The sequence below is a fragment of the Elephas maximus genome, chromosome 3 (genome assembly GCF_024166365.1).
Source record: "Elephas maximus indicus isolate mEleMax1 chromosome 3, mEleMax1 primary haplotype, whole genome shotgun sequence".
NCBI lineage: Eukaryota > Metazoa > Chordata > Mammalia > Proboscidea > Elephantidae > Elephas > Elephas maximus.
The window spans coordinates 17,959,099-17,971,556 of NC_064821.1; the positions used below are offsets into that span (position 1 = coordinate 17,959,099).

The window sequence follows — 12,458 nt, forward strand, 5'->3', positions numbered from 1 at the left end:
AAGCCATGCTGTTTTCAGGCACCTCATACGCATGAGAGAGCTGGACAATGCACACGGAAGACCGACGAACTGATAACTTTGAATTATGGTATTGGAAAAGAATATTGAATATACTGATTGCTGGTGGAACAAACAAATCTGTCTTGGAAGAAGTACAGCCAGAATGCCCATTACAAGAAACAATGTCCAGGTTTGGTCTCATGTTCTTTTGACATGTTATCATGAGGGATCAGTCCCTGGAGAAGGATATCAACCTTGGTCAACAAGAGGGTCATCGAAAAAGTGGAAGACCCCCAACGAGATGGATTGACGCAGTGGCTGCAACAATGGGCTCCGGCATAACAATGATTGTGAGGATGGTGCAGGACCAGGCAGTGTTTCACACTGTTGTACACAGGATCGTTATGAGTCACAATTGACTCAATGAGATCTAACAATAAAGAAAAGGATTAGGATTTTGAACATGCCAAACTTGATGTATCTATTAAACTTCCATGTGGAGACTCTAACAATCTGGAGTGATCCTGTCTAGAGATATGCATTTTGGAGTCCTCAGGGAGGGTGGACACTACAACTGTCGACAGACCAAGTGACAAGATAGGAATGGCCATGTGAGGAGCTGGGCGGGAGGGTAGCTAGCAGGGATTAATGAATGCTGAGGCAACAAACTGCGTAGATCACAAACGGGCCTATGACACTGCATCTGTAGGCGCGGTACCCTATACACCACAGGAAACCTCTACATCGTTGCACAAATAATTATATGACATGAGATACGGAGTATAAAGAGAATCCCAGATGCCGTGAGGAAGAACAGTAATGGCCCCGAAGTATACTTTCTGAAGAAGTTACATTTGATCAGAGACCTGAAAGATTGGTAAAATCTAGTTAGCAGTCGGGGCTGGAGAGGGAGCATTTAGGATGAATGGAACAGTAGAGATGACAGGGTATTTGCAGTTTCCTTATGATTGCAGCCCAGAGAGTGAAACAGGGAAAGTAATAACTGAAGTTTTAGGCGCCAGATAATGGAAGACTGAATAGGCTGCATTCAGAATTTGGAACTTCTCCTAAAACTAATGAGAATTCATGAAAGGATTGGAAACACGGGAGTCATTTGATTTATTTTTGCAAGGATATTCTGGTTAGAGTGTGAAGAACTGAACACACAGACAGGTCAAGATGGATGTGGCAAGATGCAGGCCAATGTCAGACTTCCTGCAGGAGGAGAAGAGAACGTGAATATTCATTCACTGTTTCTTTTTCTGTCTTATGGCTCAAACCCCAGTTCATGACAGTGTTTGCGATCTCATGCTTTGGACTACTCATTTCGAAATTCTCAGTTCTCTTAATTCTTCCCCCAAATACTACACATAAAGCTAGTACGATAAAAAATATTTTGAGTCTCAGAATTGCCGTGGTAATAAAATATATATGCCAATGGAATTATAAAAAATTTCCAACATTAACATTTTAACTTGTGTTTAGAAAACTTAGCAGTAAGATTTAATAGCACTGCAAATTTTTAACAACCAAAGATGATAAATATAGCAACAGGAGACCTGTAGCTGTGTAAATAGTCTACTCAAAGAAGCTTGGCTTTAGAATTCTGCCATAGATATCTACCACTGCTACTACAAAAATACCACAAGAAGATGTCTTTAACAAAAAGAAATTTATTCTCTCACAGTTGAAAAGGCTAGAAGGCTAAATTCAGGGACTAGCTCCAAGGGAAGGGTCTACGGGAAAGTCCTTGTCATCAATCTTACCCTGGGTCCAGGAGCTTCTCAGTGGAGGGACCCTGGGTCCAAAGTAGGCGCTCCTCTTCTGTTTCTTCTTCCTTGGTGGTAAAGAGATCCCTTCAGACTAAATTATGACATAAGGCTGGACAGTTGATACACCCCCGAGGTAGAAGAGTAAAGATGTACTGCTGACCTTGCCAGCTTAAGGCAAATGGCTTCTGGAGGTCCTTTGAAACAGGTATGGAGAAAAAGGCATTACACACATCAACAGGTCCATACGAGGTACCAGGAGATATATTTAATTTGCTAAAGCAATGAAACCACATCTGGAACAGCAGCTGCAATAGCAGTCACCACCTGGTTAAGTTTTCAATAATCCACTGTCATTCTCCAAGATCCACCCGTTTTTTCATGGGCCACATACGCAAGTTGAATACAGATGTGGTGGGAATCAACACCCCTGGATCCTTCAAGTCCATGATGGTGGCAATAATCTCTCCAATCCTTCCAGGAATGCAGCATTGCTTTTGGTTTCCTATTTTCCTAGGTAGGGGCAGTTCTAATGCCTTCTGCTTAGCCTTTCCTACCATAATATCCTTTGCTCCACATGTCAGGGAGCCAACGTGTGGGTTCTGCCACTTGCTGAGTATGACTACTCCAATTACACATTCTGGATCTGGGGAAATCACTACAGTACGGGTTTGGGGACCCACTAGACCCACTGTGAGACGGGCATGAGCTAACACTCCATTAATAAATTGACCTCTATATGCCCTCACTCTAACTAGTCCTTGTGCCTCCACACCTGCAGAATCTAATTGCAGGTCAGACTCCACATCCTCGCCCAAATCCAAACCCGACACAGTCTTGGGTTCCTTTCCCACACGCTGCTTTGGCAGGGGTGGCTTGGCTTTGGACTCCAATTTGGACTGGCTGAAATCTGAGCTTGGCTCATCTCTTACTCTCACCTTAATCTCACAGAGTAAAAGTCTTTACCCATAGCTATCAATTCCAACTCATAGTGACATTACAGGACAGAAAACTGCCCCACAGGGTTTCTGAGGCTTTCATCTTTATGAAAGCAAACTGCCACGTCTTTATTCCATGGAGGGGCTGGTGGGTTCAAACCACCGACCTTTTCCGTAGCAGCTCAGTGCTTCACTACTGCATCACCAGGGATCCTTAGAGTCTTTCCAAACACCTAAATGATAGTCTTGGCAAAGAATATTGAATAATATACCACAGACTACCGAAATAAACCAATAGGTCTTACAAGAAGTATGGCCAGAATGCTCCTTGGAGGGCGGATGGGAAAACTTCACCTCACTTACTTTAGACATGTTACCAAGAGAGACCAATCCTCCTGGACATTACGTTTGGTAAAGGACAAGGTCAGCAAAACAGAGGAAGAGCCTCAACAAGATGGACTGGCACAGTGGCATCAACAATGGCCTCAAACATAGGCTACACTGAAGACATTGGTGAAAAACAAGGCTCTAGGAATTAAACACTAGTTGAGATGTTTCAACAAATGGATGCAGCAATGGAGGTTCTCATGCATCTATGGCAAGAAATTTGGATGTAAGCTAACCGCCCAACCAACTGGAAGAGATATATGCGCCCATCCCAAAGAATGGTGATCCAACAGAATGTGGAAATTATCAAACAGTGTCATTAACATCACATGACAGTAATATTTTGCTAAAGGATTGGGCCACATACACTGACCAAAGCTGAGGGGGCAGGGCTGCCACGCTCAACAGGCAGAAGAATGGGCCCTGCTAAGGCCGAATGGATAGAGTCGCCACTCAGATGGACTAGGAGAATGGAGCTGCCCGAAGCTGATGGAACAGAGTTGCTGTTCCAGTGGGCCTGGGAGGAAGAACTGAAGTTCAAGTCCTAAGGGCCTTCAGCCAGAATCCAGAGATTGTAGCCAGCACTTAGCATCTGGAGGGCAGGGCCATTGCCCCGATGGTCTCTCAGAACAGAGGGCTATTTTCAACCCTTGAGAGGTAATGTAAATTGCTGGTGATGACCCCTATCCCCTCATTCCCTCCAATTTCTACCATTTCTAATGGAAAGGTCTACCTTGTGCCTGTTCGATTCTTGTACTTTGGAAGCAAAAAACTTCTAGATTTCACAGATGAAGAGAAATTCTGCCCCAGGAAAGAATCTGGACGTGGAGTTAAGACTTTTGGGATGATATAATGGGGTGAAAGTGTTTTACATGTGGCAAGGACATGAATTTTGGGGGTCTACAAGTGGAACCCCCCGTGTCTCTCAGTTTGTCGTACTGTGGGTGCTTGTGTGTTGCTGTGATGCTGGAAGCTATGCCACCGGGATTCAGATACCAGCAGGGTTGCCCATGGAGGACAGGTTTCAGCTGAGCTACCAGACTAAGACAGACTAGGAACAAGGACCCTGGAGTCTACTTCTGAAAAGCATGAGCCAGTGAAAACCTTAGGAATAGCACTGGAACACTGTCTGATATACTGCCTGAAAATGAGCCCCTCAGGTTGGAAGGCACTCAAAAGATGACTGGGGAAGAGCTGCCTCCTCAAAGTACAGTCGACCTTAACGATGTGGATGGAGTAAAGCTTTCGGGACCTTCATTTGCTGATGTGGCACAACTCCAAATGAGAAGAAACACCTGCAAACATCCATGAATAATCGGAACCTGGAATGTATGACCTATGAATCTAGGACAATTGGAAATCATCAAAAATGAAATGGAACGCATAAACATCGACATCCTAGGCATTAGTGAGCTGAAATAGACTAGCAGTGGCCATTTTGAATCGGACAATCATATACTCTACTATGCTGGGAATGACAACTCGAAGAGGAATGGTGTTGCATTCATCATCAAAAAGAACGTTTCAAGACCTATCCTGAAGTACAACACTGTCACTGATAGGATAATGTTCATACGTCCACAAGCAAGATCAGTTAATATGACTATTATTCAAATGTACGCACCAACCACTAGGGCCAAAGATGAAGAAAGAGAAGTTTTTATCAGCTGCTACAGTATGAAATTGATCGAAAATGCAGTCAAGATGCATTGAGAATTACTGGCAATTGGAATGCAAAAGTTGGAAACAAAGAAGAAGGATCAGCAGTTGGAAAATATGGCCTTGGTGATAGAAACAATGCCAGAGATTGAATGATAGAATTTTGCAAGACCAATGACTTCTTCATTGCAAATACACCTTCTTTCACCAACATAAACGGCAACTATACACACGGACCTCACCAGATGGAAAACACAGAAATCAAATTCACTACATCTGTGAAAAGACACGATGGAAAAGCTCTATCTCATCAGTCGGAACAAGGCCAGGGGCCAAGTGTGGAACAGACCATCAATTGCTCATATGCAAGTTTATGCTAAAACTGAAGAAACTCAGAGCAAGTCCACGAGAGCCAAAATATGACCTTGACTATATCCTACCTGAATTTAGAGACCATCTCAGAAATAGATTTGACGCATTGAACACTGCTAACTGCAGACCAGACGAGTTGTGGAATGACATCAAGGACATCATCCATGAAGAAAGCAAGAGGTCATTGAAAAGACAGGAAAGAAAGAAAAGACCAAGATGGATGTCAGAGGAGACTCTGAAACTTGCTCTTGAACTTCGAGCAGCTAAAGCAAAAGGAAGAATTGATGAAGTAAAAGAACTGAACAGAAGATTTCAAAGCGCCTCTCCAGAAGACAAAGTATTATAATGACACGTGCAAAGAGCTGCAGATGGAAAACCAAAAGGGAAGAACACACTCGGCGTTTCTCAAGGTGAAAGAAGTGAAGAAAAATTTCAAACCTCGAGTTGCAATAGTGAAGGATTCCATGGGGAAAATATTAAACGATGCAGGAAGCATCGAAAGAAGATGGAAGGAATACACAGAGTCATTATACCAAAAAGAATTAGTTGATATTCAACCATTTCAAGAGGTGGCATATGATCAGGAACCGACGGTACTGAAGGAAGAAGTCCAAGCTGCTCTGAAGGCATTGGCGAAAAACGAGGCTCCAGGAATTGATGGAATATCAATTGAGATGTTTCAACAAACAGATGCAGCGCTGGACGTGCTCACTCGTTTATGCCAGGAAATAGGGAAGACAGCTTCCTGGCCAACTGACTGGAAAAACAAAAAAAAGAGAGATCCATATTTATGCCTATTCCCAAAAAAGGTGATCCAACTGAATGTGGAAATTATAGAACAGTATCGATATCACAAGGAAGCTAAATTTTGCCGAAGATCATTCAAAAACGGCTGCAGCAGTATATCGACAGGGAACTGCCAGAAATTCAGGCCGGTTTCAGAAGAGGACATGGAACCAGGAATATCATTGCTGATGTCAGATGGATCCTGGCTGAAAGCAGAGAACACCAGAAGGATGTTTACCTGTGTTTTATAGACTATGCAAAGGCATTCGACTGTGTGGATCATAACAAACTATGGATAACACTGCAAAGAACGGGAATTCCAGAACGCTTAATTGTGCTCTTGAGGAACCTTTACATAGATCAAGAAGCAGTTGTTAAGATGGAACAAGGGGATATTGATTGGTTTAAAGTCAAGAAAGGTGTGCGTCAGGGTTCTATTCTTTCACCATACCTATTCAATCTCTATGTTGAGCAAATAATACAAGAAGCTGGACTATATGAACAAAAACAGGGCACCAGGATTGGAGGAAGGCTCATTAACAACCTGCGTGATGCAGATGACACAACCTTGCTTGCTGAAAGTGAAGAGGACTTGAAGCACTTACTGATGAAGATCAAAGACCACAGCCTTCGGTATGGATTACACCTCAATATAAAGAAAACAACAATCCTCACAACTGGACCAATGAGCAACATCGTGATAAACGGAGAAAAGATTGAAGTTGTCAAGGATTTCATTTTACTTGGATCCACAATTAACAGCCATTCAAGCAGCAGTCAAGAAATCAAAAGACACATTGCATTGGGCAAATCTGCTGCTAAGGACCCCTTCGAAGTGCTGAAGATGAAGATGTCACCCTGAAGACTAAGGTGCACCTGGCTCAAACCACGGTATTTTCAATGACATTATACGGGTGTGAAAGCTGGACAATGAATAAGGAAGACCAAAGAAGAATTGACGCCTTTGAATTCTGGTGTTGGTGAAGAATATTGAATATACCAGGGACTGCCAAAAGAATGAACAAATCTGTCCTGGAAGAAGTGCGGACAGAATGCTCCTTTGAGGCAAGGATGGCGAGAATGCGTCTTACATAATTTGGACACATTGTCAGGGAGGATCAGTCCCTGGAGAGGGATATCATGCTTGGCACAGTACAGGGTCACCGGAAAAGAGGAAGACCCTCAAGGAGCTGGACTGACACAGTGCCTGCAACAATGAGCTCCAGCATAACAACGATTCTAAGGATGGCGCAGGGCCGGGAAGTGTTTCGTTCTGTTGTGCGTAGGGTCGCTATGCGTCACAACCGACTCGACGGCACCTAACAACAACAACAACAAGGTGGAATGTCATGGATTGAATAGAAAGGGATGAAACGCGTTTACGAAAGTCACAGCCCAGATCCGATGGAGGGGGAGGTTCCCTGGGGTGTGACCTCTATCACCTTTTATCTTCCAAGAGATAAAAGGAGAGAAATGAAATTAGAGAGATATAGGGACCTCATGACACCACGAAAGAACTGCCAGGAGCAGAGCACGTTCTTTGGACCCAGGGTCACTGTGCTGAGAAGCTCCTAGGGAGAAAATAATTGATGACAAGGACCTTCTCCCAGAAACAACAAAGATAGAAAGCATTGCCTGGGAGTTGGCACCCTGAATTCAGACTTCTAGCCTCGTAGACTGGGAGAGAATAAATTTCTTTGTTAGAGCCATCCACTTGTGGTATTGCACTTATAGCAGCACTAGATAACTAAGACACTTAGTGAAGTAGAGGGTTAGGGAGAAAGAGGAAGACCTTGACAAGACAGACTGACACAGTGGCTGCAACAATGGGCTCAAACACAGCAACAATTTTGATGATGGGGCAGAACCAGGAAGTGTTTTGTTGTGTTGTACCTAGGGTCACTATGAGTCAGAATCAACTCGACAGCATCTAATAACAACAACAGCCACTATGCAAGGCAGGAACGCAAGCGGAAATCTATATACAACTTTTCACTGCAGCACTTTTCACAAGAAGCAAAAGATGAACACAGCCAAAATGTCCATCAGCAGGTGAATGGATACACAAACTTTGGTATGTACACACAACTCCACAGGGTTTTCAAGGCTCTGACCTTTCAGAAGGAGATCACCGGGAATGTCTTCTGAGAAGTCTCTGGGTGGGTTTGAACCCCCAAACTAGTAGATGAGCAGTTAACTGTTGGTGCAAGCCAGGGACTTCCAATGGAATATTACACACACTCCCAAAAATGAAGTCTTGATGCATACGACAACATGGATGAAGCCTGAAAACACCAAGCTGAGAAAAGTCAGTCCGTCAGAAAAGGAGAGATGCATTCTGATCTCACTTATAGGGCAGAAGCAAAAATACACAAAGCAAAGGTTATTAGTGGTTACCAGGGGTGACAGGGAGGGGGAAGGAAGAGTTTTTGATTAGGATCATTGAGTTTATGTGAAAGGTAGTGGAATGATTTGGAACATAAACCGTGAAATGCTTGCACAGCTTGAATATAAGCAATGTAACAAATGCACATGTAGAAATTGTTGAAATGGCGTGTTTTATTATGTATATTTGGAACACAATAAAAAAATAACATGAAGATCAATAAAAAGGAAAGAAAAGCTCTGTGGAATTCTCGCTCTACACACACACACACACACACACACACACACACACACACACACACACATTTTTCTTCTAAAAAAAATGAGTAAAGAATCCCTGAGAGCAAAAAGCACAGTCAATTACCCCCCGTTTTTATTGGTCCATTTCTTGTGGTGACCTCATAAGGAGCCAATTCTTTGGAACTCCAAGCCCCTATGTAAGTCCCTGGAAACCTAGGTTTGTGGTCTTTCTGGCTCAGGAAGCTCTTTCAGTGACCTGAGACATCGTGACCAAACTTGGCTTGTTTTCTCTTTAAATTGTGGTTTTTCTATTTCCTCGCCAGCTATTCTTATTTTCTCTTTGTTTTTCCTCATTTGCATTCATTCGTTTTTCATTTTATTCTTCCTTTACATCCTCAATTTTTCTTTTTTTCTATGTACTTGTTAATTTTTTTATCATCTTACTATTATTGTTTTATTTTGTATTTTTTCTTATCCTCATGTTATTTATTCCTTTTTTGAATCTTTCTCATTGATTTCTTGTTTTGTTTATATATACAATTTATCTTATTTTTGTCAGTTTTTAAAATTTTACTTCCTCTTTTCTCATTTTACCTTTTTGATTATATTTTAACTTTTTCTCATTTCTTCCATATTTCATTAAGTTTTTAGTCACCACTTTTTAGGGTTTTGGGTTTTTAAGTTTTTAATCCTACCACCAGGGCACCTCTTATCCCAAAGCCCGCTACGCCTTCGCACCATAGCCAACATGCTGCAGAGCCACTTAGCCTTCTCTGCTGTGGAGGAAACTCATGTGGGACGCTACCACCTCCTCAGAACCATCGGCAAGGGGGCATCTGCCAAGGTCAAGCTGGCCCAGCACATCATCACCGGCCAAGAGGTAGCCATTAAAATAATTGACAAGATCCAGCACACGTCCTCCGACCTCCACAGACTATACAGAGAGATAGAAATTATGAAGGATCTCCATCATCCAAATATTGTAAAGCTGTTTGAAGTCATAGAGAATGAGCACGCCCTCTATATAGTGATGGAGTATGCAAGTGGAAGGGACCTCTTTTACCACCTAGTGAATCATGGCTTCATGAGCGAAAAAGAGGCCCAAACGAAATTCCAACAAATAGTGTCAGCGGTGAAGTACTGCCACGACAAGGGTATTGTTCATAGGGATCTGAAAACAGAAAACCTACTATTGGACAAGCGAATGAACATCAAACTTGCAGACTTTGGTTTAGGAACTGAATTCACCACAGGGAGCAAGCTGGATACCTTCTGTGGCACTCCCCCTTATTCTGCCCCAGAACTCCTTCAGGGAGAAAAGTATGACGGACCCCCAGTGGATGTGTGGAGCCTGGGAGTCATCCTATACTTCATGGTAACTGGATCTCTGCCTTTTCCTGGGAAGACCTTGACGAAGCTGCGAGAGCAGGTGCTGCAGGGACAATATCACGTTCCCTTCCACATGTCTAGCCAGTGTCAACACCTGCTCAGTAAAATTTTCATTCGTGACCCAAGAAAGAGAGCCACATTAGAGGACATCCTAGCACATCTATGGATGAAGGTGAGCCATGAAGAAAAACAAAAGCTCTATGTGCAGCCACTCCCAGACTACGATAACCACTGGCACACTGAGGTGACGGTGAACACGGGTTACGTGCAGGAAGACATTCATGACTCACTGTTGAACCACAATTACAATGATGCGAACGCCACCTATCTGATCCTGCGTCACGACACATATGACATTGACAGCCACACCAGCACCCTGGAACCCCAGGCTGAAGCCCATTGCACCGATAGCCACACTCCTTCCTCATCCCATGAAGTGCCTCCTACCGTCTGTCCTAAACCCAAACAGCGTAGTTACACCGAGCCCACCATTCCCACCTTTGGTTACTACATCCGCGATGCTTTGAACACTCTCTCTGAGGGAGGGATGGGGACCTCCATGGTGTCTACTTCTCCATCATTCTCCCTGGCCCTGGCCCACCTGCGGCAGCAATCTACCACAGCCTGGGCACAGCCCAACCAGGACTCTGACCTGTATGCCAAGGTGAGAAACAGTGAGGTGCCACAGCCCATCACACCACCCCAGTGTGTTTCTGTGCCTTCCTCCTCAGCCTACACCATCAACGAGAGTGCCGGGGCCCCGGAGAAAACCAGTTTTACCCAGGGAATGTCAAATCTAAGCTCCGTAAATGAGGAGCAGGTGCATGAGTTACCTGACCAGCCGAGTTTGCCCCAGACTGTGAGTCTAGCCTCTTCCTCTGAGGAGCAACTGCATGAGTTACCTGACCAGCCGAGTTTGCCCCAGACTGTGAGTCCAGCCTCTTCCTCTGTCAGCAGCCAGGGCTGGAAGCAGGCCACTGGGAGGTTCTTTAAGCTCATGAGAAGATGCCTTTGTTTTACATATGACAAAAAGGACCACAAAGCATCGGACAGCAAAGCTGCACAAATGATCAAACCTCAACAGGCCAAACCACGCTCTCTCAAATTTACCTGGAGGATGAAGATCACCAGTTCCTTGGAGCCCGACGAGATGCTGCAGGAGATCTGTCAAGTGTTGGATGCCAATGGCTGTGACTGGGATCTCACCCACAAATACACACTGCTGTGTATGAATGGCACACCAGGACAACAGGACTTCACTCAGTGGAGGATGGAGGTGTGCACCCTGCCTCGGAGGACTCTCAATGGGGTAAAAGTGAAGAGAATTTCAGGGACCTCTGAGGCCTTCAATAGCATTGTCTCAAAAATCACCAGGGACCTTGCACTTTAAAATGGGGGCAGCAGAGCTGCCTGAGAGAAAACAGGAGTTCCAAGGTTTAAGCTCCTTTGTAATTTTGAAGGCAATGTTCGGAAAACCCACCTAAAAAAGGTGCCCGAAATTCACTTCACTTGAACCCTGTTGAGCAATCATCAAGGCAGTGTGCATACCTTCATCCTCCACTGCACAAAGTCCTCTTGGCCTGCACGTCACGTGTGCACAGCAACACATATGCCCGGGAGACATCCCACTCGCAGCTGTTGGCATCGCACACTTGGCAGATCTTCCACATCATCTCGTTGGGCTCCATGGAGCTGGTTCCTCCACGTAAACTTCAGCGACAACAGCTTGGCCTCTCCAGGTTTAAGCACTTCCACCTCGTCTTTGCTCTCAGATTCCTACAGATCTGCTGCAGCAAACATGAAGCAAAGAATTCATGAAAACAAAACAAACACTCCCAAATTCATCCGTTCAGACAGACAAAGGAAAGCTTGTAATAGGGAAAGCCACTTGATTCACTAACAGGGCCATCGAGATCTCTCTGGAGTCCCTTGGGATGCACTGAACAGCAAACCAGAAAGTTGTCGGTTTAACTCCACACACAGATGACTTGAAAGAAAGGCCTCCAGTCTATTTCTGAAACATCTTGAAGCTGAAGAAAATCAGACCAAGTCCACAAGAGCCAAAGTATGACCTTGAGCTTGTCCCACCTGAATTTAGAGACCATCTCAAGAATACATTCACTGACTGAACACTAATGACCGAAGACCAGGCGAGTTGTGGAATGACATCATATGTTCTTCCTTGTGAAAAAATCCGGAGTTTAGCCATCAAATTAGATCCTGGGCCATGTGAAACTCAACATGGAAGACTTTCAAGTGGGCCTAAGTATTTCAAGAATAGGCATCAATTCTATTATACATTGGATCCTTTTCTGAACCCGTTTATTGTTTTCAGAGGGAGACCACCTGCCCTATCGTCTCCACCCTAGGAGAAATTTTTCTAGCACACCCATTTATAGAACTTTAGTAGCCTTGGAGGTGGCATGCCAATAAATTTTGCCCAAATTGACCTTGCTTCTCAGCTTTTCATGGTTGGCTCTGTCTCCTGTACAGTGACATGTCTATATTTTTTAACACTGGGTATCAGTTTCCA

The 12,458-nt window shown here is 44.1% G+C and overlaps 1 protein-coding gene across 1 annotated transcript; it reads left to right on the forward strand.

Annotated features, from left to right (window-relative positions):
• Nucleotides 1-9,284: 9,284 nt before the first annotated feature.
• Nucleotides 9,285-11,315, forward strand: LOC126070957 (serine/threonine-protein kinase MARK2-like). The gene has a single exon (XM_049875280.1). It carries the CDS (start codon nt 9,285-9,287, stop codon nt 11,313-11,315), a length of 2,031 nt encoding a protein of 676 aa, XP_049731237.1.
• Nucleotides 11,316-12,458: the final 1,143 nt, after the last annotated feature.

Bases quoted from the DNA above. Each gene is read 5' to 3' on its own strand.
- LOC126070957 (XM_049875280.1), top strand. From the start codon at position 9,285: ATGCTGCAGAGCCACTTAGCCTTCTCTGCTGTGGAGGAAACTCATGTG.